The sequence below is a fragment of the Alternaria novae-zelandiae genome (genome assembly GCF_023758075.1).
Source record: "Alternaria novae-zelandiae strain BMP 2774 chromosome Unknown scaffold_25, whole genome shotgun sequence".
NCBI lineage: Eukaryota > Fungi > Ascomycota > Dothideomycetes > Pleosporales > Pleosporaceae > Alternaria > Alternaria novae-zelandiae.
In genome coordinates this window covers 15,319-40,715 of record NW_026056985.1, presented here as the reverse complement: position 1 = coordinate 40,715, position 25,397 = coordinate 15,319, and the positions used below count along the sequence as shown (strand labels likewise).

Here is a 25,397-nt window from a genome sequence, read left to right as displayed (position 1 = left end):
GATAAATACGTGTGCGTGATATCTTCGTCCTGTCTTGACTCCATCAATTGTATTCCGGTGTATTCATCTCGTGTCGAGCACCAATTGTCAGCCCATCAGGGTACACCTGCCAACCATGAAGCTCTTCATTACTAGTCTGCTCGCCGCGACTGCAACAGCGTCCTTGTTCTCCCAAATCCCGTTCCAGGAGAAACCAGAAGTGGAAGGCTTCCAGGTCTACCAAAGTCCATTCTCCGAGCACCATTCGATTCGCATAAAGCATCAACAGAGCGACACGATCTGTGACGCGCGCTCCAAGCAATACACCGGCTGGTTAGACATCGGCTCAAAGCACATCTTCTTCTGGTACTTCGAATCACAGGACAAACCCTCCGAAGATCCGCTCCTGCTATGGCTAACAGGAGGACCGGGTGGCTCAGGCATGCTTGGGCTGATGGGCGAACTGGGACCTTGCACGATCAATGAGTTTGGCAACGGTACCGTACACAATGAATACGGATGGAGCAAGAATGCCAACATCATCTTTGTTGACCAGCCCGCTGGTGTGGGTTTCAGCTACGTCGATGAGGGCATCCCGCTTCCTGCGACAAGCTTCACGGCTGCTGAGGATATGCATCACTTCTTACAGCTGTTCACGAGCGAAGTCTTCCCGGATCTTTTGAATCGCGACTTTCATATCACAGGAGAAAGTTATGCTGTAAGCACATGTTGCTAACCCCGCAAGACACTCACTAATCGAAGATAGGGCCACTACGTTCCAACACTCGGCGCAGAAATTGTCACGAAGAACCTTGAATATCCTAAGCGTCCGCAAGTCAATCTCAAGTCGACCTTCACGGGCAACGCTTTTGTCTCACCTCGGGACACCAACTTTGGTTTCTGGGAAACGCTGTGCACTACGAACCCCGGTGTGGAGACTCCCGTATTCAACCAGACCCGTTGCGACATCATAGCTACCAACCTCCCTCGCTGTATGGCACTTATCGACGTGTGCTACAAGAACCCTGATCCAGCCATCTGTCTCGCAGCCGACAACGTATGCATGGAAGGCGTTGTGCTCCTTTACGATGGAGAGTCTGGAGCAGGAGGTCGCAACCGATTTGATATCACGGACGGGTGCGAGACGAAAGACGAGTTCTGCTACCCAGAGATCCAAAGGATTCAAGACTACATGAACGTGCCCAAGGTTTGGGAAGCGCTTGGCGTACCCAAAGCTATAGCCAACTACACAGGGTTCTCTTTTGATATTGCGTTGGCTTTTGAGCTTACTGGGGATCTGGTATTCAGCATGCAGCCTCAGGTTTTGTATCTTCTTGAGCATGGCATCGACGTGCTCTTCTATCAGGGTAATTTGGACCTTGCTTGCAACACCGCAGGGAACTTGCAGTGGGCTAGCACGATGCAGTGGAAAGGCCAACCTGCTTTTGTCGCACAGCCAAAGAGGTCCTGGGCACATGAGGGCAAGGAGGTGGGGTGGTTTAAAGAAGTCAAGACCGTGACTACAAGCGGCAGAGATACCACATTTGCGTTCGCTACGGTGAATGGAGCAGGCCATCTGGTACCGATGGACAAGCCGAAGGAAGCGCTGGCGCTTGTTGATAGATGGATCACAAAGAGGAGCTACGCGTAATTGTCGCGTGATGGATACATATTGTGTTCTGCGCAAGGCCGCACTTAGCCCAGCAAAGGATTCCGCGATCGCAATATCTAGGCATGCAATTTTCGTCAGCCCCAGTACCACATCGGCTTCATGCATGTCATCAGGCTTCTTGCGTTTGGCGCCCGAAATATCCATGGGTTGGTGTTTGTTTTCCCCACCATGATGTAATTGCTACCAGCTACGTCATCATGGGTCCTAGCCTCTGCGCAAACTTCAGACCCTTAATAAAGAGGGGAGAAGACACTCTCACCCAACAACAGACACAATCAATTGCCACTTCCCACTTCAAACTACACTTTACAAACCTTCCACTTCTTCCCACTTCCACCAACACACACATACAACATGTCTGGAACTTCCAACGTCGGTAACAGTGCGGTCTACGAGGCCCAGGACCAGGTCACCAGGTCCAACGCCGAGATCGAGCAGGAGAAGAAGGAGGCCCGCTTCCACGAGGGCAAGGAGCACTCTCACAAGGCCCAGGACTCCAGTATGTTTCTGTCGGCCTCGCATGCGTTTTCCTTTATCGATATGCGGCGTCATCAGCCATCTCTTACAAGACCGTTTACTAACGATCACCCACAGAGGACGAGCGATCCATCGCCAACAAGCTCGAGCGCGAGGAGAAGCGTGAGAAGGAGGGCGAGGAGAAGTCTCTCGAGGACCGCCAGCGCGAGCAAGATGCCACCCTTCCCGCACGCGCACACGGCAACGAGCCCTCCAAGGGAGCCAAGATCGACCAGGAGCTGAGGGAAGAGGACGAGGCTATGCTCAAGAAGAAGGGCGCCAACTAAAGTCGTTGTGATGAATGACGATTTCGATACCCCGCACACATACTCAGCGTGTTAGGAGTTGGAGGAGGAAATAATGACTTGGATTGACGATAAAACGTCTCCATGAAGCCCGCCTGAGACATGGCAAAGGCATGAATCAAATAATTTCAACTCAACATGTATTGCCGACAGTGTGTGACTGTGAGATGGTTGAAGCCAGGTCCTCGTGCCTTGACGCGAGAGCTCTCCACATTGTCGTGCTTACCCCTCGGTGCCTGACTCGTGCAGCCTCGGAGATAGGCCGATGGCGACCTCATAACCGCTGCCTCCTGTCTCCCAATCCCCAATCGCCTGCCCCACGTCCTGCAAACATCAGTTGCTGCATTACAAAGCATTGCGGCGTACATGCCTAATCTCTCGTCATCTCGCCAATTCCTCCGCACTGCTACTGCCTTCGCCAAAGCTCCCTTACGGCCCCGCCTCGCACCTGGAAGCACCCAGCTATCGAACATCCTCCAACAACATACCGCAAACATGTCGACAAAGATGGCAGAGCGCCTAAAGGGGAAGACTATCGTCATCACCGGTGCTTCTTCTGGCATTGGCAAGTCCACAGCAATCGAATTCGCCCGGACACAGCCCGACGACCTCAAGCTTATCCTCACTGCGCGGCGAGAAGACACATTGAAAGAGGTCGCACAGGAAATTCAAGGCTTTGCAAAAGGCGTCAAGGTCCTACCAGTCAAACTTGACGTCAGCAAGCCGGACGAAGTCCAGAACTTTGTCGGAAATCTACCACAAGAGTACAAGGACATCGATGTGCTCGTCAACAACGCGTATGCCACCACCTCTTCAAATACCGCTTACTGTCTGCTAACAATGAATCTAGCGGCCTTGTAAAAGGTGTTGCGCAAGCTCCCGACATCTCACCCGCCGACATCGACACCATGTTCAGCACAAACGTGACCGGCCTAATCAACATGACGCAAGCCATCCTACCCATCTTCAAAGCGCGATCCACACCCTCCGGCGACATTATAAACATTGGTAGTATCGCAGGTCGCGAGCCCTACCAAGGCGGATCCATCTACTGCGCTACAAAGGCTGCTGTGCGCTCCTTCACAGATGCCATGCGCAAGGAGCTTATCGCTACACGGATACGCGTCATCGAGATTGATCCTGGACAAGTTGAGACAGAATTCAGTGTAGTCAGGTTTGGAGGCGACAAAGAGAAGGCGAAGAAGGTCTACGAGGGCGTTGAACCGCTGACACCGGAGGACATCGCGGAGGTTGTGGTATTCGCTGCGGGACGGAGGGAGAATGTGGTGTTGGCTGATAGTCTGATCTTCCCGAACCACCAGGTATGTACAACCGGAGGAACGAGACATAGTACACTAACGTTGTATAGGCGGCAGCGACAGTCATGCACCGGAAACCTACCGGTCAGTAGATGCGGCGATCGATGTGTACATAGCGACTACTTATCCGCAGTTCAGAGACGAAGCAAATATCCAGAATTCGACCTTCGTTATGAAAGACCTGTTTGCTGGCCACGACCTACCTCATGTTTCATGCTTGCGACTCCATCTCATCCCGTCTCCTCACAATGTCTCTCCCTTCTTAATTCTTGTCTCCACATTCACGCGGACTGTCTTCGAAACAGGTGAAAGATGAAAATATAGCTTGGGCCCTGCCCCGCCGTTGCTGTGGTGAGCGCTGGCAAAAGAGAGACCCGCTTCTGGATAACTCAAACGCTCACACAGTTTTTGTACACACCGACCCCATTTGTACCCCACTATAGTGGTGAGCGACCACGCCTTTCGTCCCACATCATCTCGACACTCAACTCAAGTAGCTGGCCATCATGCAAGCCGCGCGCGTTTGAGCGCCAGGTTTTCTACCACCACGGACGGAAGCACAGCAGTCAACCGACAGACGACATGGCGCGACTACGAGTTCCCGCATCGCCAGTTGAAACTCGTCGCGCGAATTATGCCTATGAAGGAGCCGGAAACAAGACGCCCAGCCGACCTAATCATTCAGGCCCACAGCCTGAGATCAATGTAGCCTTCGATTCGTCTGCCAATGATCCCCCTGAACATCCCACTTCCTTTCCGCGCATTGTAAGGAGCTTCGCGTTAATGGACGTGAAGACAAAGCGAGATGTACAAGGTTACATTGTCGGACAGTACAAGGCCATTAAGCAAATGGGCCACGAGCACATCACCGCGACTGGCACCAAAACAGTCTTCTTCCTTGGTCAAGCACAACAAGAGGAAGAGTTCGACATATTAGACGAGGATATGAAGACCGACCTGGGCGAGTACATCAACGAGGATGAGGATGCGGATCGCTCATGGCGTGGGGTTTGCGACTTCATGCAGAAAATTCCGACCTCCAAGGCTGTGGCGCCGACAGAGTTCAAGGATAAGAACATTTTGGACACTGAGACACCTCATCAAGCCCGCTTGATGCGTGCCCAGAGTGCGCCCTCTCTGGCTCGATGTATCGCGAATGCTAGCTTTGACAGCGCCGGATCAGAGACAGACTCTGACTCAGAAGACGACGACATCGATCTTGAACTGAAAATCGAGAACGCACTCTCGTCCTTTGCTAAAAAGGTCGAGGAATTAGAGGATGTAGCAGGAGCGCTGTCAATCACGCCACCCGGCCGCACATATTCTGAAGCTCACCCATTTACACCATCGCCTCCCAAGGACATCGATATACCATACCCCTGTGGACCAAAGCACAACTCTCGACTTCGTCGTCATAGCGGTAACCGTTCACTCGCATCACTGATCGCTCACGTTGAGGATCACCGTACGCCTTCGTGCTCGTCACTTTCTGCTTCGCTTTCTTCGTGCCCACTACCTGCAGGTACCACCTACAGTGTTATCCGTAAGCCCTGCTACGACCCAAACTTTGAGGGTCACAGCCCTTGCGCCACGCATGATGAGGGAAGCTGCGGACTTTCAGCTGATGACGCTCTGGACATGCTACAAGAACGCTTTGGAATTGTACATTGCGCTACTGTTGGCACCGGCTTTGATTGTCGCGAATGGCTGGAATACAAGCTTGAGACCGGGTGCAGCATGGTACATGGCCCGTCGTTGCTACGATTTGGGACGAACTGTTATGGACCTGAAAAGCCCGGGCAGATCAAAGACGCGGGTGATAGCCCGTACGCTAATCAACCCGAAGCTACGGCTCGGATTCGCACTTCGTCTTCTAACGATACCCTGAATACCAAATCGTCCGTCCAAAATTCAGTGTTCTCAAAATGCACTTCGAGGACTTCCATTTCGTCTTACCGGACCAACCGTCCACAGTCTGCACGAACTGAACATTCTCGGCTTATGAGCGCACTTGGCCCAGACAACGATACTGGAAAGTGCGGACATGGCTATGAAATCTCTGCAAAGACAGGGTGCAATTCTTCTGTCGCAGGTATTGTTCCAAAAAGCGAACACTTTCAAGGTTGTGCAGGTGGCACTGTGCGGGGTGGGAAGGTTGCACTCGATCCACCTATCACCACTACCAAAGAATGGTCTAGTGGGCTGCAGACGTGGGAGGGTGAAAGCTGGCCCAACGCACCCGAGCGCATTGGAAACGACTTTGAAGACGCCCAGAACTCTATCACGAGGAATGAATCCGAGGACTGCGACGTAGAAGAGCTCTCACAGCTACGTGCGTCGCTGACGGAAACTACGGACAATGACGAACCCATGTGGCCTGAAGTCATCGCCAACCGCCCGTATACGGCTCCGCTTATGTACGAGGAAGCCGCCGATTTTATTGAACATGTCGCCACTAATCCGGATGTTGATTCCGAATGTTGGTCAGAACCCTTGGATGGTTGCGCGAAACCGCGTCGCAAGTGGACTAGCAAGATGAAGCATTGTCTCAAGAAAATACCCCAAAACACAAAGCAGGCTACCCACGACTATGTCAAAGCGACGAAACGATTCTCACGGACTGCTTGGCGCGTGTTGCCAGCTGCGCTGTCGAGCCGACATCCGTTCCAGAAGATCGACAGCATCCTCTAGATGGTCGGCTGGGGAACTGGATCTGCGTCGGAACTCTTTAGGTGATCCGACTGGTCTCACGGACCGTTCACGCTGCCTCCGCAATCCACCCAGAACGATGGTTCGGCGAGCGTTTGGGCCCACTTCAGACCGAACATATGTTGGGGACATGGTAGATGCGTTGGAATTGATTGGAAAGCCCCTGTGAAACGCTTTTCATTGGACGACACAGACATATTTTGTAGAGCATCTTTGCTTTTACTTGAATTCTCTTTTGGCGCGCTATGAAACCTCGATTCTAGATACCCACCTGCATGCATCAGTAGCATTTCCTGTATGAATATAAGCCCTGCCATGTGCCCTCATTGCAATTCAAGCATTTTGTGTGAATTCCAAAGTGTGGTCGTGAATGACTAAGTCCACGAGGAGTGAACCCTGGTTTGATCAAGGGTCATCCACTGTCGCGACGTCACCACACAACGCTCTCACTTGCCAAAATGTCTTCGGTTTCTCATTCTTTACACATTTCACTAATTAGCCCGCTCGTTGTTTCCCTCTTTACGAACGACTGCGCATCGACCACCACCGCGCACATTTCCAACGCCAAGACTGTGTAAGAAAGCGGACTCTCACCATCGCACACCCACGAACAAATTTGCAACTGTCTAGTTTACGTCACTCTTTCCATCACATTATCGCGTAGTTCCAAACGCACTGCGATCTCGCCGGCCATTACTGAACTCGATCCGACAACGACCCTTCGGTTACCACTTACGATCACCAAACCAAAACAGTCACACAAGCAATCATGGCTTCCGACACAGTCACTAGTGTCAACCAGAAATTCAACTGGGCCGACGACGACGAGGACGAATTTGACTTGGATAGCTGGAATGCTACCGTCGACACCTCCGCGCCCACTGCCGCCGAGCTAGGCCCTCTCCAAGTCGCTCCCACTGGAGATGACACGAAGGAAGGCGAAGTCTACACGCTATCCCGCATCTCCAACGAGCGCGCCTATTTGGATCCTCCCGCCATCCAGGAGTCGTCAGACGCGGAGCCTACCCCGGAGGCAGAGGCAGAGCCAGTTGTTGAGCCGCCAGCTGAGCACTGGCATATCGCCGTACTTGGCTGCAGTCCAGAACATCAGGTCATGTCTGCGCGGTACAATCTTATCACGCACGCTATTGGTCCTTCCTATGAAGGTAAAGAAGAGTCCGACGTCCCAGCCTATCCAGAATTGAGTGAGTACCCGGGCCACCGGTCTTACTATGCGAGAGGGTTCCGGGACTGGAAGATGAAACATAGAGGTTTCTCGTCTAGAAGGGTCTATCGTAACTCACCCTTGAACATCGTCACTTCCATCGACAATGCGCACGAGATCGATGACATTGCCGACCCCGAAGAAGGGGCGGTAGAAGACGCCGATCGCGAGATGAACGAGGAGATTGATCGCATGATTGATGATCAAATCACCAACCACATTGACCAGTTCCAGTGGTTCTCCAGGACAGAACTTGAGAACTTTTACCACCAGTTTAAGGCTCAGGAGCAGAAAGCCGAGACTGGAGACGACGCTTCAGATGATGATGATAGCGATTCGGACGACGGCTGGGATGAAGAGGCTTACGAGCCATACAACGGTCCTGTTCACGACGAAGAGATGTCGCCGACAACCACTGCATCAGTGGAGGACAAAGAAACAACGTTCGCGATTACCCGCCCATTCGCCGACAAAGAAGAGGAGCTGGACTTCAACGACGTCGTATTTGGAGACGATGACGGGTGCGATCAGTCGCAGAGTCAGGATGAAACCGACTCTGAGTCCAGCGATGAGGGCTATGTTTCCTCTTCGCCACCAGACACTCCCTTTTTCGAAACCTTCAATAAAGCGGACAGCTTAGGGGCGCAAAACGCCTTCAATTCCATCAATGCGCGACTAAGCATGTCATCCAGGCGCCGCAAGACGCTTTGTCGGACGGAATCCATGGACGCGCTCAAAACGTTTAGACAAACTGCCAAGTTTGAGCAACGTGTCGACGACGCTTTTGAAGACGATGAAGACAAAAAGGACTTTGGGGATCTACAAGAAACCTTCGGCATCGATGATGAGCTAAATACATCATCGGATACCATGGAGAGCACAGACTTTGTCCTCGTCGTTACACCACCCGAAGATGAGCAAATCACGCAAGACTATCTTTCCAGCCCTGCGATACCTTTATCTTCAACAAGAGCCACTGTATCCGATTTGACTGAAGAGGATGATCAAGTCGCTTCTGTCGAAGACGAATCACGCGGTACCCTCAATTCAGCCTTCACTTTCCCTAGCATACCCGCTGGTGAAGCCTCCCTCCCAAAGGCAGAGATTTGTACCGCAGACACGGTAATCGACACTTCCAAAACCTCCTCCCGGCGCTGGACCGATCCTCCAAAATACGACCCCACCTTTCCTTCAATTTCGCCATTGTCCAGTGGTCGGCATACGAAGCATGCAAAGCATAGCTCTGTCTCACTGGACTATGTTGTCGGCGCCATCTCAAAGAGCTGGCTCTACGTGGGCCAAGTGCCCTGGACGCACATCGGTATAATGGGCGCTGGAGTTGTCGCCGGCGGATTATTAAGCATGGCGGGGCGTACCTGAGTGAGCCCGCTCTTCCTTTCTGTTTGTTCTTTTCTTTTCTCAAAATTTGGCTGCAACGTTAGCGGAGGCGAAGTCATGCTGGCATTGCTGCTGGCATTGCTGGTGGCGTTATATACCCGGTGTGCTGTTCACCCACACAAGATTATGTGTCTCAAAAAGTACAAAAGTTAAACATTAATCAAGAAACGTAATTCCTATAGTAAGAATCCACCAAACCATGTGACCGCTCCGACGATATCACCATATGCAAGTACAGATGAGACAGTAAAAGCTCAACTCTCGAGGCACAATCAATATCTTCAACAAAGCGAATGTCATTTGAGAGCTGCTGTATCTACATCTGACTCACCGCCTTCAGAGCGACTACCCAGACATCTCAAGCATTACAAGCAAGCTTCCTCCTTGCTTAAACAGGATGAGCGACCTTGGCCGTCAACAGGCCCCTGATGTTTCCAACAAAGAAGCTCAAAATGAAACAAGCACCACCGAAAGCGATCGAGATCCAGTATGGCCACCTGTACGCCAACGCGAAAGCTTCTTGGGAAGCACGTAGGACAACAGGGAATGCATCTCTCTGCAGCACTTCCTGGTTGGTAGCAAAGATCTCCTTGACTTCCTCGAACCTAGCATTACCCATGAGGTTGGTAACGAGGGTGATGACGGCGATTCCGTCGGCCGACAGAGGGTTGATGATGGCGCCATACGCCAATGTCTTCTCCGCGACAATTTCAGTGAGGTGGATGGTGACCTTGCGGAAGAAGAGGTTGGAGTAGACTGCGAAACCAATTGCACCACCGAGGTAGCGGATACTAAGTGTGATGGCTGTAATGGTTGCGATTTGTTCGTCCGGACAGGCGATCTGCGCGATGATGGAGGAAGGAATAATGACCCCACCTACTCCAATGGATGCTAGTGAGATGAGGGCGTACACTACGTTCAGGTTGTCGGGTGTCGCAATGCACATGGCCCCTGTGCCGGCTGTCATCATGGCCGTGAAGAAGATCATCAATTCACGGATGCGACCTTTGGTGGCGGGGATGAGGACGAGACAGATGCATGCACCGCCGATGATGCCGAAGCCGATGGGAAGAGAGCGGATTCCGACGCCAACCGGGTCATCACCTAGACTTATGTTAGTATGGAAGCAGTGGGAGAGATATTCGTAGGTCATGCTTACCATAGACGTTGTAGATTTGAGTAGGCCAGAAGAGCAGCAGGACGAAGTAGTTACCACCACTGAGGAATGTGATAAGAAGGATAACTATCATGGTCTGCTTCGCTTTGTGGAAGATTGCCCTGGGAACCATGGGGTGTGGAGCATACACCTCCCATACGAAGAAGGCGATGATGAGAATGATACCAAGAACGAGAGGGACGATGTTGTGTGGGCTGCCCCATTCATACTGTAGAATGTCAGCACTGCAATGTGACCTGCTTCGGATAGTATACTGACCTGTGATGCACCCCATTGTAGACCCATCATAAAGAGAGTGATACCACATGTGCTCAAGATGCCACCAATGTAGTCGACCTGGCGGAGGACATGACGGGCGGTATACTCTTCCGTCAAGCGCGACGGGTCCTTGTAGCAGAAGACACAGAGTACCAACCCGATAAAGTTCCATACACAAACCAAAATACCATTGTAACGCCAGTTGCTCTGTTGAGCGATCAATTGAGCCCACAACACTGATGGGCAGAAGGGAAGGATGGTGATCACGACAAGACCGACGTACTTGCCGCGATCCTTGATGGGCACGATCTCTGCTGTGCCGGCGAGTGCGATGAGCTCATTGAGACCGGCACCAATTCCCGAGAAGACCTGTCCAGCTACGAGTCGTTAGGTTTGTGATGTTTCAAATAAGGTTGCGGTACTTACCGATAGCGATGTTCATGGTATGCGCAGTCACTGTGATAATCGGCCCGACTATGAGGCACATTTGACCCACAATAGCCACCTTCTGTCGCCCAAACAGGTCGGACAATGCGCCCACAAAAGGACAGAGAGCCGCATTGGGGATGAGGTATCCGATGATGAACCAGATGTATCGATCAACCCCACCAACATCCTGATAGATGAGAGGAAGGACAGAGCCGAAGAGGAAGAGCGGGATCTGAGAGCCGATCCAGAGGAATGACATGCACAGAAGCGTCATGGCCAGCCTTGCGTTCATCTAGGGGTGAATAAGTATATGATCAAACATTCAGGGTCTTACACTCACCTTCTCGTGGACCTCTGGAGCTCTGCTAGTAATGGGCGCCAACCGCTGCTTCTCGGGCTCGCTAGGTGGGGTGCGAGTAGCCACCATCTCGAGTTGGCTCTGGCCATTCTTGTCAACTTCGTAAGAGTGGTCTCCGGATCTCATCGTCTCATGCATCTTGACGGTGCAAAGCTGAGTGGAGGTGCAATCGTGGAGAAAGAAAGTTCGGGACGTTCAAGTAGTTTAATGATTGTCCTGCCCTAGCAAGGCGGACTATCGATACGTCGTCCTAGTCCCCAAAACATTTCCTCGTCTCCCACCTGGCACTGAGATGAATTGACTGAATCGACACTAAGTTCACTCGAGCCGCGGTAACATACTGGTCTGCGCGGGGCTGGGTGGTCGAATGACTAGGGTCAAGACACCCCTCATCCAACAAGGCTGCGCCAACCATGCCGTCTCGCCCGTTTGTAGAGCTGTAGATCATAGTGAAGTGTGTGGCGTGCCATTCGGCGGGGCCCCCGCACCTGGGCACGCTTATTTGCTAGTCACGCTAGTGTCCGGAGCATAAAGCTTGCATCATTGGTGCGGCCGGCACGCCTTTTCTCCTTTACATGAGGCTTGCCTCTTGGCTCTTTATTTCTCGATGTCTTTGGAATAGCATTGTCCCGTTTGGCTTCCTGAAGACCTCAAGGAAGCCCTCCGTTCGAATGCTCTTTGTTGGCCCCGATGCCCAATCATGGAAATCCAGTAGTCTTCTGGTGCGATTGAAGGACTCGAGCCGTGGAATGTGACTCTTATCAGTGCTAGGAAGGACGTCGTGGGAATGTTGGCACAGACGTACCGAGGGCGGCCCTTGAGCGCTTGCAGAATCCTTAGGTAGCGCCCAGTACGATGGGTGGTGTCGATCGCTTCTAGACGCTTGATGCACCAAGCCACAGAACGGTATCTGGAAAGTTACCGAGGAACTTTGAGTTACTACTGTGTACGTCTTCGATGACATACGGATTGGCATGAGCCACTGCCACGGGTGCACATGGGAACTACGCCTTGACGAGGGCTCCGAGGTTTAGGTCGGGTCGGCGTTTGTCGCGCATTCTACTGCCATCGTTTTATGTAAAGTGGCTTCTCGTCTGTCATAGAAATCTGATCGGCTTCTAATCGTTGCACACCATGAAAGCAAATCGTGGAAGCGCTGTTCTAGGTGACGTCGCGAAACGCGAGGATGGTTGTAGTCCCTCCAGAGTAGGTTCTTCCTCGATATGGAATTCTTGTCGTCAGTGTTGAAGTGTGTGGCCAGGCGCTTAACTAGCGATACACTGTCCATTTAGTACAGTGGTCACACGTGGACGCGGTTAACCTTCCGCCCAAAAGGCGGCGATGCGACAGGCAATGAGACGCTCGCAACGACTTTGGCAGCTGCGCAAAGTGAAGTTGGAATTACCTTCAATGATACCATCAGCTAGGATTAGGAAATCCTATGTTACGTTGGCAGTATTACTCTGCTGCGCACCTTGTGACCTTCAAACCCTATTCCGCTCTCTGAGCCAGACATCATGCTGCGATGAGAGAGACGATAGGTAGCTGATGAACTGACTGTAAAATCCGCACATGCTGGCTTTTTTTCGTGCCGTCAGGTTGGAATTTTGCCGAGGCATCAATTACGCTTGATGCTCCGGTCTTGCCCTGCCCAGAGGCCTGACTGTTGTGTCCTTTAGAACGGGAGCCTACCAGCATCTCCGGGCCTTGATCCGTGGTGTTTGGATCGATGCTGTGTGTAAGCCAGGCCCGATACATGGGGACCTGGGGTAGCCTACCCACATCATGGTTCACGGATCACCTAGCCAGTGACAGCGAGCGATGATCACATCGTCGAAAAGAGACATCCGCACAGCACTTAGAGGTTTCCAGATGAGGGAATGGAAGTCGAGTAATATCTGCGAGAACGCTCGTAATGTTGAAGCTTCACATTCGACTAGATGGGAATGAAGACACCAGAACCGGGAAGAGCCGCACCGAGCTGCGCTACAGCGCAAGAAGGCCGCGTTGTAGATTTGTCTTGGTGCTTCCTGCAGACTGAATGATAGGTAACAGCTGGCTCCAAGCTAAAGAAGGGTGTTTGCCCATAATGGTAAATGCACTTGACGATTTGAGTGTCTGACTGACTTCGTTTTTCCCCTCGGCTTCTCCGTGCCTTGTAGCAAGCCTGGTCATGAGATTCCCCGCATGATTCCCAGAAACATGAACCTGCTCAATAGGCCGTAGGCAGCTTGACAGACATGGGAGGTCGACGTTCGAATTGTTGCCCGTCCAGCTTCTTCACTGGCAAGGCCGCTAATCAGGTTTGGGCGACCTTCTTGTCTCTGTAGCTGCATCGGAGAGACAATGGTTCTTAGATGAGGTTGAACTGGGCATCTTTCGTTGATGATTACAATGGAAGGTCACTTGCGAGGTAGTTAGAATGCGAAGAGAAGGAAGCCACGATTAGCGTCTTGGCGCTGCCCCTCTTGCGCGGACGCAGGCACCCCCAGCGTACATCGCCGTACCCATCCTCCGGTAATGTTTTTCGCAGTTATATCCGCGAACGGAATGGCTACATCTTCCTTGAAAGCCCAACATTCTGGTCCCAAAGTCTTGTCGCCAGGTGCATTTGCATCGCTCTCATCTTGGACTCAAGGCCCAGCGCAGTCTCCAGACACGACTGATTTCTGGCGGAAATGATTGAACTTTAGTAGGGTAAAGTTTTGCAGATTAGGCCCGTGTGAGATGAAGAACTCAAACTCTTCAATCACCTTACGAATTGATAACGATACGACCTCGATCGGTTTATTATCACGGGACGGCCGATTGATCGGTGGAATTCCAGCCATTCCCGTGGCTCAGGCGCCGAGCAACCTCGACTAACAGCTGTTGGCACGGTCTCTGTTGCACTAGCTGCCAACTGCTGGGGGTCTGAGTTCCGAAGTAAGAGTACCGTTTGATGTGTGTTCAAACGTAGCAGATGGTTGATGTTTGGCGTGTTAAGTAGATCAGACCCTGGAACTGCGTTCGCGGCATCTTCTCCGCCCAAGCTTCAAGCTGATGACGACAATCGCGTCAGCTATCCCCCGTCATCACCCCGAACGCCAGACACGCGACAACAAACCACCCTGAGCATGAAGGTCGCACCGTTCGGAATTCGGAATGACTGCCAGTGCATCGCGCGCGCGAATGGCTGACTCGTGCTCACCGCAAATAGCGCACCTGTGACCATGAGCGGCTAGCCGTGACTGCGGGGTGCACGCCCTTCGCGGACTCAGCATGGGAGCAGGCATGGGACTTTGTGACTGTTCCTGCTCTTCTTTCTTACCTTGCAGCTTTGGGTAGCATGCATCCTCTACAACCACCGCCGCCGCCATGACAGAACACCGCCTACCGGTCAAGCAGCTGGCCATTCTCTGTACGTCCGCTCGACGCGTCTTCACCTGTAAGCTTGCTAACTTCGCGACAGCACTATGCCGGTTTGCCGAGCCCATCGCCCTCACGTCTGTCTTCCCCTACGTACCGGAGCTCATGGAGTCCTTTGGCATCCCCAAGAATGATATCGCGCGCTGGGCTGGTATCTCGTCCTCGGCCTTCTCGCTATGTCAGGGCTTCACTGGCCTCCTCTGGGGCGCTGCATCCGATCGCTATGGGAGGAAACCGATTATACTTTTTGGCCTTACCAACACCATGTGGTCGATGTTGCTATGGGGCTTCTCGCTCAATCTGCCCATGGCTTTAGCCGCACGCGCTATCGGAGGACTATCGAACGGGTACGTGGGCATACTGCGCACTACGGTGGCCGAACTATGCCCATGGAAAGAACTACAACCGAGAGCGTTCAGTGTCATGCCTTTGGTCTGGACAGTTGGTGCCACGTTTGGACCTACACTCGGTGGAGCCTTGGCCAATCCTCTCCGCGTAGATCCTCGCAAGCCTAAAGGCACCGCTTTCCTGGAGAGGTTTCCGTACTGCTTGCCTAACATTGTGGCCGCCGCATTATTCACTTTCGGCATTTCAGTAGGCTGGCTGTTCCTACAGGAGACCCTGGAAAGCAAGAAGCACGCTCCAGATCTAGGCCTGAGAACTGGGGCTCGGTTGACAGCATTTGTTCGCAAAATACTACACCTTCCAACCAAGAAGCAGACCAGCGGTTCAGAGTACGAGCCTCTACTTGGTCAGCATAAAGTGATCGACAGCGAAACGAGGTCGCAACATGATGCTGCTCATGAAATCATCCCAGAAAAGGCACCAAGGTATCGGGATGTATTGACATATCAGACATCGCTTAATCTGATTGTGTACACGCTACTCGCTATGTACCTTCAGGCATATGATCAGGTGCGTGATTTTGTGCGCCTACTAATTATTGATATTGATCCAGTGCAGCTGCTTCCAGTGTTCATGCATCACCCTGTACAACTCGCAGACGACCCTACGGTATCGCTTCCTCTGAAATTTGCAGGAGGCTTCGGAATTGAATCCCGTCGCATCGGCATCATTTTCACCGTGTTCGCCATCTCATGCACTGTGTGTCAATTCCTGCTGTTCCCACCCATTGCGCGCTACCTCGGTGTTGTTCGCTGTCTTCGGATCGCCTTTCTCATCTTCCCATTTGTGTTCTTCGTCACACCGTTTCTGTCGCTTATCCCAGATCCAGTCATGAGGGAAGTCGCTATGGTAATGCTCTTAATGGTCAGAGGCCTGGCTGGCACATTCTCATTCACCACCAGTACAATCATGCTCACGAACAGTGCGCTTAGCCTACGTGTCCTAGGCACCGTCAACGGCCTGGCTACTAGTTTTAGCTCTTTTGGCAGGGCACTAGGTCCTACCTTGGGGGGCGGGTTGTTTACTTGGGGTGTCAAGCGCGGCTATGTCATTGTGCCTTTCTGGACAATGTCTGCCATTGCGCTTGCTGCCTCTGTACCAACTTTCTGGCTAGTCGAGGGTAAAGGGTTTGGAGGCGACGAAGAGATCAACGACCAGGAGAACACCATCGAGACAGAAGAAGAAGTGGTTGGAAACGACGCAAGTGTACCTCCAACAGCCTGGCAGCAAGATGAAGCAGCGTTTTCAGAGTCGGAATTCGGCGACTTTGGTGACCCACCAAATATCTTGAGTCTTACAACTACGCGATCGAGCGTGGCCATGGCCTCCGATGATGAAGACAACGCTTCGGTGTCTGTGGGTCAAGGGCAGTCGGTGAATCCTTTGGAGGCGGCAAGAAGTCATTCGCAGACCAGAAGACGAAAGATTGTAAGGAGGACGTCATCGATACCGATTGGTATGGGTAAGGGATTCAGGCGATATAGCTCTAACCTAGGCAGCACGGGTATCGGCGGAGGCGGTGCTAGCTGGGGAGGCGCATAAATCTGTACTTTTGGGTAGGAATCTGTGCATTACTGGGTATTCTGGAAATAAGCATCAATCCATGACTTCATTAAGCGCATCGGTTTCAAGTTGGTCCACATTCCGTGTATGTCAATGACAACAGTGCTAGTGATGTGCTAAATCTCGATACACTTTTTCCCCCATTCTGTCTACGATTTTATTATTCAGTCCTACATGAGAGTGTAGTGATAATCACTTCGAAATCATCCAAAGCAGAATGTTGAGTATGAGCGAAACGTTCAATTACAATGTACAGACTACTGTTATTTTGTCATCCAACCTGCCTACGATGTGTCGTAACCCATATTTGACCGCCTAATTCATTAAGGATCATATACCAACGCCCCGTACCACCGTATAACTAGACCATACCAGGGTATCTGATACTCCACGATGAACTCCACCCAATAATCACGCAGTGTCCCCCGCGATACCTCCATAGCCCAGACCCTATTAAACGATAACGTAGTCAGTATCCTCATCCCAATCCCCGATGCTACCAGCATCAAAGTCCTCGCTGAACGAAGAGTCGTCGGGGAAAAGACTAGAAAGAACGATACGATGCAACGTTTCTCTTCGAAGTTTCCACGCAGCCATGCGGGGAAGAGTATGGTGCTCAGACTATGAGCCTTGGCCAACATTGTCCATACCGCCTCTATTGGGCATACCAAAGGGATTCCTGTTATCGCTGACGGGTGTGCTGTCGTGCTTATTGATAGCTGCATTGATAGGGCCATTGATGCTCGCGTTACGAACGGGACCGCTCATGCTATTTCGGCCGTTTACGGGGTTGCCGTGGATGTTTTTGGGTACGCCGTTGTTGTTCATGCTAGGGCCTGGCATGCTGTTGTTCCGATTGTGGTTGTGGACCCCGTTTCCGTTGATTGCGACGGGAAGTCCGTTGGGCATGTTGTTATGCATGTTGTTCTCCAGGCCTGCGCTCATGGGGCCGCCCATGGGTGGACCCATTCTCACGCTCTCGTTGTTATCACCCATGTTGTCGACGTCGGGCCAGAAGCGCTCTTCTAGCCAACACATTTGTCGGAAGATTTCTTCGCAGCGCGACATTTCCTCTTTGCCATCGCGTGTAGTTGTGATGTTTGCTAGCTCATCGACCAGCGCGCGTGTCGCCTCAACGAATTTGCTGAAGGCCGGGGAGGTCCAGTTCGGTATTAGGGCTTGGTGGAGGGCGACGATGTGCGAGTCAGTGGAGGTGTTGGAGAGAGTATTGGAGAAGGAGGCGGCATATTGCCAGGCGGAGCGATAGCACTATCAGACATTAGCTTCGTGTGCCCATTACTGGGTTGAGTTGGACCTACATGTTCGCTTGCCCATAGCACGACCATACCCTCTAAAAGTGACGCGCTCGCACTACTAGCGCTCACGAGAAGATCAAGCATGGCGCGCGTAATAGGCGTAGGCGGTTCCATGCCCAGCGCAAGCCCATACTTGGTCGCGGTGATCTCGAAGAACTGCATCTCTCTTCGCATGTTGTTCAGCGCGGAGATGAGTAGGTCCATGGTGCGATACATGGGATGGAACTGCGAGTTCTGCGTCTGCGGCAGTCTTATCTTGGCCAAAAGCTGTCCTATGAAGCGAATGTAGCCTCGCGCATAGTGTCCGTCTTGTACCAGCCATTGCGACAGCGGTCCTGCTCCTAGCGATCCACAACCGGCATGCGACAGGAACGGTCGCTGTGTTGCTTGCGCAAATGGGCCCGAGCAGATGCTCAGGAGATGAGACGTCAGAGAAGGCGCTACATTGGGTGTCATGGCAATATTTGGCGCAATAGGCTGTCCATCGCGTGTGCGCTTACTGTTGGGACCGCGCCGATTTACTTGGAGGTTTGGATTTGGCTGCTGTCCACTCAGAATTTGACTGGGGCCCGGAGCCATGTTTGAATCCATAGGCAATCCATTCTGCTGAGGCGGCTGCTGTTGTTGCTGCTCCTGCGCGAGAAGATGGGCCTGCGCCTCGGGCGACGTCAGATATCGCTGGCAGTCTTGGAGATGCTCGATCTGTCGCGTTGTGTTCTTCGCGCGCACGAAGCCGCAATGCAAACAGCGTACTTTGTTACATTTCGAGGGCGTGTCTTGGTCCTGAAACTCTTCAAATGCTCGCCTTATGTCAGGGTTGGCATGTCTGCCCATGGCGGCCTGCTGCCATGATGGACGTTAGCCTCATGGCAGCACATGTCGTCGGAAAAGATACGGAACAAGTGGAGCTCACCTCGAATCGGGCTGTCTCGATGATGTGATGTGTATTGTGTATTGTAACAATCCGGGCGGGTAAGGTATCGCCCCTCACCGAGGCATGTTAGGCGGCTGCGGCGCCTTACCTCAGCCGACATTGCCCAGATGGACCTGCTCTCCTCCGAACATGTCTCCGGCTGCACCTGCCCTAGAGGCGTCTGTAATTTTCTAGTTGACACTGGCAGGGACCAAGTTGGATACAGTTTGGCTAGGCATTAGACGTTGATGTAGTTTCACGTGGTCGACATGTGCGTATCGTGGGCATCGTTAGTAACCCGGTTCTGTTCGTTAGGTTGCCGCCAGCGCCTGTGCACGCGAAATCTTTCCGTAATTTCAATCGGCGGCCATGCAGCGCATCGAGAACGCCTCCGCGTGACTTGCACCATGCCTCTGAAACTAAGCATGCGCAACATTGTACGCCGAACCTCCAACTGCTCGAGCAAGTACCATCGTCATCCAGTCGCCATGATGTGTCGAACCGTCTTGTCCCAAGTCGCATGGCCTGAAAGCCCCCGAGGCCGTCACTACCCGCGCGGCGACTCTGTCCACCTTCATCACGCGACGTCTTGACCCAAACTTCACTCACGATGCTTCACACTACCCCACAAACCTATGCCGTCAGCTTAACTCGTTCCAGTAGTCCAACCCGCCCGCGCATCTCCGCACCCCATCGCACGATGTACTATGACTGATGACGCTGCGCAGCTAACTGCCACCTTGGTAGACTAGCAGGCCGGCAGACGAATCCTCGTCGGGTACATCAACCTCAGCGAGCTTTGGGCATCCACGATGGTCACTAGAAAAGTTCTGGCAGTCACACGCCCTCCCATGGCTCCGACGATCACGCTCGTAGATCTACTGCCGACTTCGCCAGCGCCTGGAAAGGCATCGTGCCACCTTCCCCGCATCAGCCAAGCTTTTCGCGATCGCGCGCCGTTGCACGTTTATACCCGACAATCGTGTCTTGTCAGTAACCTGGTAACGACATCACTTAGGCAAGCTGCATATGCGTCCGGTGTGTCGGGGGCGAATCTCGTGATGTGCAGAAGAGGAAGTTGGCAATGTACGGTGAAGAAGATGTTTGCGATTGATGACGTCGATGCTTCTGGGGGCTCATCCTCCTGCTGCCCTATTGGCAAGCCACACGGTTTGCCTCGCATGTTGGACACCACGGCACGAAACAACTTGCTTTTACAAATGAATGTCGCCTTTAGCCAGTTGGCAAGGCAGAGGTACCTGTCTCAGCTTCCAGGTACCACAGTCCTCTACATGTGGCAAAGATCACTGCCCACGAGAAGGCATGAGTCAGATAATGGCATCATACCTCCACCATGTTGGAAGAACTTCGGCCTCGTGGGCCTTTTGCCCGGGGACAGCGTGTTTTGCATGTGGACGTGTTGCCGATCACAGAACCACAACGAAGGTCTGCATTTGACCTTCCCCGCAACAATGCCGCTTGCAGCCCAGTCTGCATTCCTAAGCCGCCCTGTGTGGACGAACGTACGACATCAGATGCTCAGTACATACCAAGGGTACTCCGTGAAGATATCGGGAAACGCCCGAAGCAACGTTACACGAACTTGGCCGCAACCGGATTTCCATGTTGTCGACCATGCTCTTGACAAGTCGGTGTTGGCAAACGCCAACTCACTTCCAAGAACCCACCGTCCACGTTCCGGTGTATCACCACGCTCCTCGGACGCGGTTCCAAGCTTCTCGAAGATCGTCTCCAACGCGTGAGCACCGCCTCGGAAGCTAAGTGGCTGAGACACGCCGATCCCCACATCATAGCCATCAAACAGTCCTCCAATCACCACGCTGTACCTGAATATCCCTTACAATTTCCGCCAAGCACCAACCCTGCATCTGACCTCTTTGATCCGCCTGACCCCAGATCTTTTGCTTTATGCTATGGCCTGCCGAGGCCCTCAGGGTCCATTTTACCGTAGCTTGCTGGCGGAACCGGTCTTTGTGGCGGTTGTCAAGCGGCTTGGGGTAGCTTCGACTTGCTTCCCCTATTGGAGCTGTTGCGTCACCGCGTCATTTGCCAGCGATGTCTCCGTGTCCGGAGTAAGTAACGATGTACACATCGTTCCGACACTGCTCGATCGCGACATGTCGGCGGTACTGCGGTTGGTTGCCTTGGTTGCCTTCCCCGACACCGCCCTAATGGTGGCCAGAATAGCTGTCGCGGCTAGCTGGGATAGAGCTCCGGGAAAGGAGATCATCCCTACGTCGTGAAGCAGCGAACACATGCTTGTATGGTGGGCATGACTGGGAAGAAAATTGGGGCGAATTTGTTGCTGTGTTGGCGGCTTGTGAGTCTTCGCTTTGTTCTGGTTAAAAGGAGATCCTTCCCCCGATGCCATGGGTCTGCACAAGTTCAAGTCTGGGTCCATCAGCTACACAACCTTTCCTGTACTCCTTTCGAGTACAATTGCATGTTATACAGCATTCAGTTAGTTGAGTAACAACACTCCTCATCTCAATATGATCGGATCCTGGACATCAGCGGCGGCCATTGGCCTGCTTGCTCTGAGCACAAACGCATCTCCGCTCCTGCCCATCAAGCGCGCACCCATGTTCGATTACAACAACCAGAAGGTCCGCGGTGTCAACACAGGCGGTTGGTTCGTTCTCGAGCCCTGGATCACACCCAGCATGTTCGAGGGCAACAGCGCAAAAGACGAGTACACACTCGTTGCAGCTGTCGGCAAGGAAGAAGCACAGTCGAGGCTGCGTGACCACTGGAACTCTTGGATCACCAAAGCCGATTTCGAACAGATGGCCGGTGCTGGTCTGAACCACGTTCGAATTCCAATTGGCTACTGGAGCGTACTCCCACGTGACGGCGACCCATACCTGCCAGGCGCGTACGACAAGCTCGGAGAAGCGCTCGACTGGGCGTCCGATGTTGGTCTCCATGTTATGATTGATCTTCATGGCGCACCCGAATCCCAGAACGGGTTCGACAACTCTGGCAAATACGGCAACGTTGGCTGGACTCAGGGCGATTCGGTGGCCTACACCATCAAAGTCCTCAACAAGATACGCGATGATCACGCGTCGCATCCCGCCGTCTCAGCTATCGAGCTTCTCAACGAGCCTCTGGGCCCCAGTCTCGACATGAACACGGTCCGACAATTCTACATGGATGGTTGGGGCAACTTGAGGGACTCAAACGTTGCTGTCACCTTCCACGATGCTTTCCAGGGTGTAACTTCGTGGGGTAACTGGGGTGCTGGAATGTGGAACCTTCTCCTCGACACTCACCACTACGAGATCTTCGACAACTCTGCTGTTGCTATGAGCATCGACGACCACGTCAAGACCGCTTGCGACTTCGGTAACCAGATGGCATCTACCGGCAAGTGGACTATCGCTGGTGAATGGACTGGTGGCATCACCGACTGCGCAAAGTGGCTCAACGGAAAGGACAAGGGTGCGCGTTACGATGGTACCTTTGGCGGCTCCAAGGTCGGTGACTGCACGGGCAAGTCGACTGGCACTGTTGCTGGCCTGTCAGAAGCCGACAGGTACAACGTTGGTCGCTTCATTGAGGCGCAGCTTGACGCCTACGAGAAGGCCACCGGCTGGATTTTCTGGACCTGGAAGACCGAGGGCGCACCCGAATGGGACATGCAGGCTCTCTTGGAGGGCGGTATCTTCCCCCAGCCGCTAACGGCACGAAAGTGTAAGTACTCCTTCTGGTGTCGCATGAGCATGAAACTGACAACCTCTAGACCCCGGCCAGTGTGGCTAAGTGCCTCGTTGTTCATGCAACGTCTACTTGGCGCGATCCTACTCTTTTTCCCGTCCTTCATGCACACACACTCGCTCCGCCGCAACACCTTCTACTCGACACACCGACCAGTAATGACGTAACGAATTTCATACCGCTTCGAAGATACCCCGACGACGCATTCACTCGCTAGATGGGACACCCACATACAGTAGGGCTGTCCATGCTTGTATCGGCTGACACAGCTGTCACCGTCGCACCGCCCATTGAGCTGTTGGCTGGGCAGGGTCGCACCTGGCGCAATGTAAATATGAGACGATAAACAAATAGTAGAGTCAACAATGCAATGGAGAAATTGAAACAAACGCAAACTATCGTGACACGTCTGAGCTGTGAGTTGGATTACTTTGTCCAGGTTTAATGGGGTGAAGCGGTGATTTTGCGGGCTGACGGGCTTGTTCGCGGCTGCCGCGCCCGGCCCAAGCCATCTCGCTCGCACCTGCCCTACGGTGAGATGAATGTCTGTGATGTGCAGCCTCGCTTAGACGGCGATGCGTTGAGCCAGAGCGCACGAAGGTGCGACAAAGGGCCAACCTAACTCTCCCTTTTCGGGGCCTGTTCGTGAGCCAGTGGCGCCTCGACGGCCGCCAGTGCAACGGTACCTGAGCTAGAGCGCACGACTCGGGCACAAGCAAGCAGATCGCGTTCCACGGCTTGCGAGAATCTGGAGAACCCTCGCCCGCGCATCGTGACACCGCCTCACCGCAAACTCAAACACCGCGATGAAATGCGACCCTCATCTCTTCGGCGTTGAGCTGTCGGCCCTTTAGCTGTTAGGGCTGTGTAAGCGCCGATATTGCTGACAGTCTGCCGGCTGACAGGAACAACGCTCCTAACCTTCAGGCACCCGCAGACAGTAGCGACAGAAGCAATCTCCAAGCAGCCAGGAATAGCCCGCACCAGCGTCCAACAAGCTGACCGGTAAAGCCACCAAGCACTCCTGAAGACGCCGCAATCCACTGCAATACGAGCTGCCTAAATCCCTCGTCGCGGTGTCATTCGTCACGCGTGCCCAAGCGCGGTGCAATGCGTCCTAGCGCTGGCTCCGAAGGATATTGCACGGGACTGGAGCACCAATCTTAAGTTGCGCCGGCAACAGGGGTACCTGCATTGACCGTTTGTGGATGGGAAAATCGATATAGTTCGACTGACTCCCTCTTGTCTTGTTTCTTCCTACTGCTCACCTTCGCCTAGATATCTTGCAGCCCTCAGAAGACTTTTGTTTTCAGCCCTTCTTTAAGAAACCAGTCACTCATTACCAACCATCTCCCACTACTTAATACTCCATCTACTCCGGTTAATCACCTAATACCACCACAACAACCATCAACATGTACTCCAAGGCTACCATCATCACCTTCTTCGCCGGCCTCGCCGCTGCCCAGATCCACGCTCCCGTTGGCGAGCCCAGTGGCAACCCCATCACCCGCCCTTTGAACGAGGTATGTTTGCACCCCTGAGCGTTGCGCGCGCATCGCGAAACCAAACAAGACCCTGGAAGCTAATGCGCCCCACTAGGTTGTCCCCACCTGCGAGCAGTTCACCATCACCTGGCAGCCAACTACCCCCAACACGGTCTCTGTCCTCCTCCTCAAGGGCCCCTCCACCAACGTCGTCAAGTTCGGTCCTTCCATCGCTGAGGGTATCTCCAACAGCGGTTCCCTCAGCTGGACCCCTGCCTCCACTCTTGAGGCTACCAACGGCCCCAACGGATACGGTATCCAGATCATCGACGATGTCACCGGCCAGTACCAGTACTCCACCCAGTTCGGTATCTCCGCTGGAAAGTGCGAGGAGGCCGTCTCTTCTTCCATGATCGAGCCCAGCAGCGTCGCCGCTGCCGCCAGCTCCACTCCCGCTGCCAGCTACGGAAACGGATACGGTGCTTCATCTGCCGCCGCCAGCCACACCCCCATCCCTCTGCCATCTTCCGTCCACTCCAGCGAGGCTCCTTACCCCACCACCGTCATGACCTCCGCCATGGTCCCCGCCTACAGCACTGGTGTCCACGCCAACGGCACCGTCCCCATGCCCACTGCTGGTGGCAACGCTACCACCTCCAGGCTCCCTGAGGCTACCACCAACGCTGCTTCCGGTGTTCAGGCTGCGCTCAGCTTCGCTGGTGCCGCTGCCGCTTTCGCTTTCATGCTATAAGCGCATTTCCGTACCCCGGATATGTTATTATGTTATGACTAGCATTGGTTTCCTTTCTCTTCGATGATACTCCTGGTCTTCACTCATAGGGTGTCGCCTTCTTGTTTGGTTCCGAATCTGTGCGTTGATTGTGTGCGTGTGTGTGGTTGGCGGTTGTAACTAGAGTGGAATGCGAGTGTTTTGCATAGTCGTCGGCGCGATTGCTTACCCAAAAGGACCTTTTGTGATGCGTAATGGAACCGATTATACCCTTTAGTCACTTTCCCCCTACGTGATGTTCAATGAATTGTGAATATGGACCTCTGCGACATTGCGCTCCAGCCAACAGTGCCCCGCACATCACGCTCCAACTCATGACACATCAGACAGGAAAGGTTTACACATCTTCCTCTCATATAGTCTTACTAGGTAAATGATAAGCAGACGGGGCTGACATTGAATATGTAGTTCTTCAATCCATCATTCGTC

At 53.1% G+C, this 25,397-nt stretch overlaps 9 protein-coding genes across 9 annotated transcripts; 7 read left to right on the top strand and 2 right to left on the bottom strand.

Moving 5' to 3' along the window:
* Positions 1-115: 115 nt before the first annotated feature.
* On the top strand, positions 116-1,630 carry J4E88_009546 (uncharacterized protein; the record flags this gene model as incomplete). Its single annotated transcript, XM_049403145.1, has 2 exons — positions 116-697; positions 746-1,630. The coding sequence occupies 2 exons, from the start codon at positions 116-118 to the stop codon at positions 1,628-1,630; spliced, it is 1,467 nt and encodes a 488-aa protein (XP_049250919.1).
* A 375-nt stretch (positions 1,631-2,005) lies between these two features.
* Positions 2,006-2,454, top strand: J4E88_009545 (uncharacterized protein; the record flags this gene model as incomplete). Its single annotated transcript, XM_049403144.1, has 2 exons — positions 2,006-2,150; positions 2,246-2,454. The coding sequence occupies 2 exons, from the start codon at positions 2,006-2,008 to the stop codon at positions 2,452-2,454; spliced, it is 354 nt and encodes a 117-aa protein (XP_049250918.1).
* A 513-nt stretch (positions 2,455-2,967) lies between these two features.
* Positions 2,968-3,883, top strand: J4E88_009544 (uncharacterized protein; the record flags this gene model as incomplete). The annotated part of the gene is made up of 3 exons (XM_049403143.1): positions 2,968-3,269; positions 3,323-3,794; positions 3,842-3,883. 3 exons carry the CDS (start codon positions 2,968-2,970, stop codon positions 3,881-3,883), a joined length of 816 nt encoding a protein of 271 aa, XP_049250917.1.
* Positions 3,884-4,574: 691 nt separating this feature from the next.
* J4E88_009543 (uncharacterized protein) lies at positions 4,575-6,482 on the top strand (the record flags this gene model as incomplete). Its single annotated transcript, XM_049403142.1, has 2 exons — positions 4,575-5,172; positions 5,923-6,482. The coding sequence occupies 2 exons, from the start codon at positions 4,575-4,577 to the stop codon at positions 6,480-6,482; spliced, it is 1,158 nt and encodes a 385-aa protein (XP_049250916.1).
* A 3,029-nt stretch (positions 6,483-9,511) lies between these two features.
* Positions 9,512-11,483, bottom strand: J4E88_009542 (uncharacterized protein; the record flags this gene model as incomplete). The annotated part of the gene is made up of 5 exons (XM_049403141.1): positions 9,512-10,227; positions 10,283-10,508; positions 10,559-10,935; positions 10,985-11,279; positions 11,328-11,483. The coding sequence occupies 5 exons, from the start codon at positions 11,481-11,483 to the stop codon at positions 9,512-9,514; spliced, it is 1,770 nt and encodes a 589-aa protein (XP_049250915.1).
* A 3,219-nt stretch (positions 11,484-14,702) lies between these two features.
* On the top strand, positions 14,703-16,700 carry J4E88_009541 (uncharacterized protein; the record flags this gene model as incomplete). Its single annotated transcript, XM_049403140.1, has 3 exons — positions 14,703-14,745; positions 14,797-15,668; positions 15,717-16,700. The coding sequence occupies 3 exons, from the start codon at positions 14,703-14,705 to the stop codon at positions 16,698-16,700; spliced, it is 1,899 nt and encodes a 632-aa protein (XP_049250914.1).
* Positions 16,701-17,342: 642 nt separating this feature from the next.
* On the bottom strand, positions 17,343-18,871 carry J4E88_009540 (uncharacterized protein; the record flags this gene model as incomplete). Its single annotated transcript, XM_049403139.1, has 2 exons — positions 17,343-17,990; positions 18,041-18,871. 2 exons carry the CDS (start codon positions 18,869-18,871, stop codon positions 17,343-17,345), a joined length of 1,479 nt encoding a protein of 492 aa, XP_049250913.1.
* A 2,592-nt stretch (positions 18,872-21,463) lies between these two features.
* On the top strand, positions 21,464-22,736 carry J4E88_009539 (uncharacterized protein; the record flags this gene model as incomplete). The annotated part of the gene is made up of 2 exons (XM_049403138.1): positions 21,464-22,667; positions 22,717-22,736. 2 exons carry the CDS (start codon positions 21,464-21,466, stop codon positions 22,734-22,736), a joined length of 1,224 nt encoding a protein of 407 aa, XP_049250912.1.
* A 1,370-nt stretch (positions 22,737-24,106) lies between these two features.
* On the top strand, positions 24,107-24,929 carry J4E88_009538 (uncharacterized protein; the record flags this gene model as incomplete). The annotated part of the gene is made up of 2 exons (XM_049403137.1): positions 24,107-24,217; positions 24,294-24,929. 2 exons carry the CDS (start codon positions 24,107-24,109, stop codon positions 24,927-24,929), a joined length of 747 nt encoding a protein of 248 aa, XP_049250911.1.
* Between the last annotated feature and the right edge of the window lie 468 nt (positions 24,930-25,397).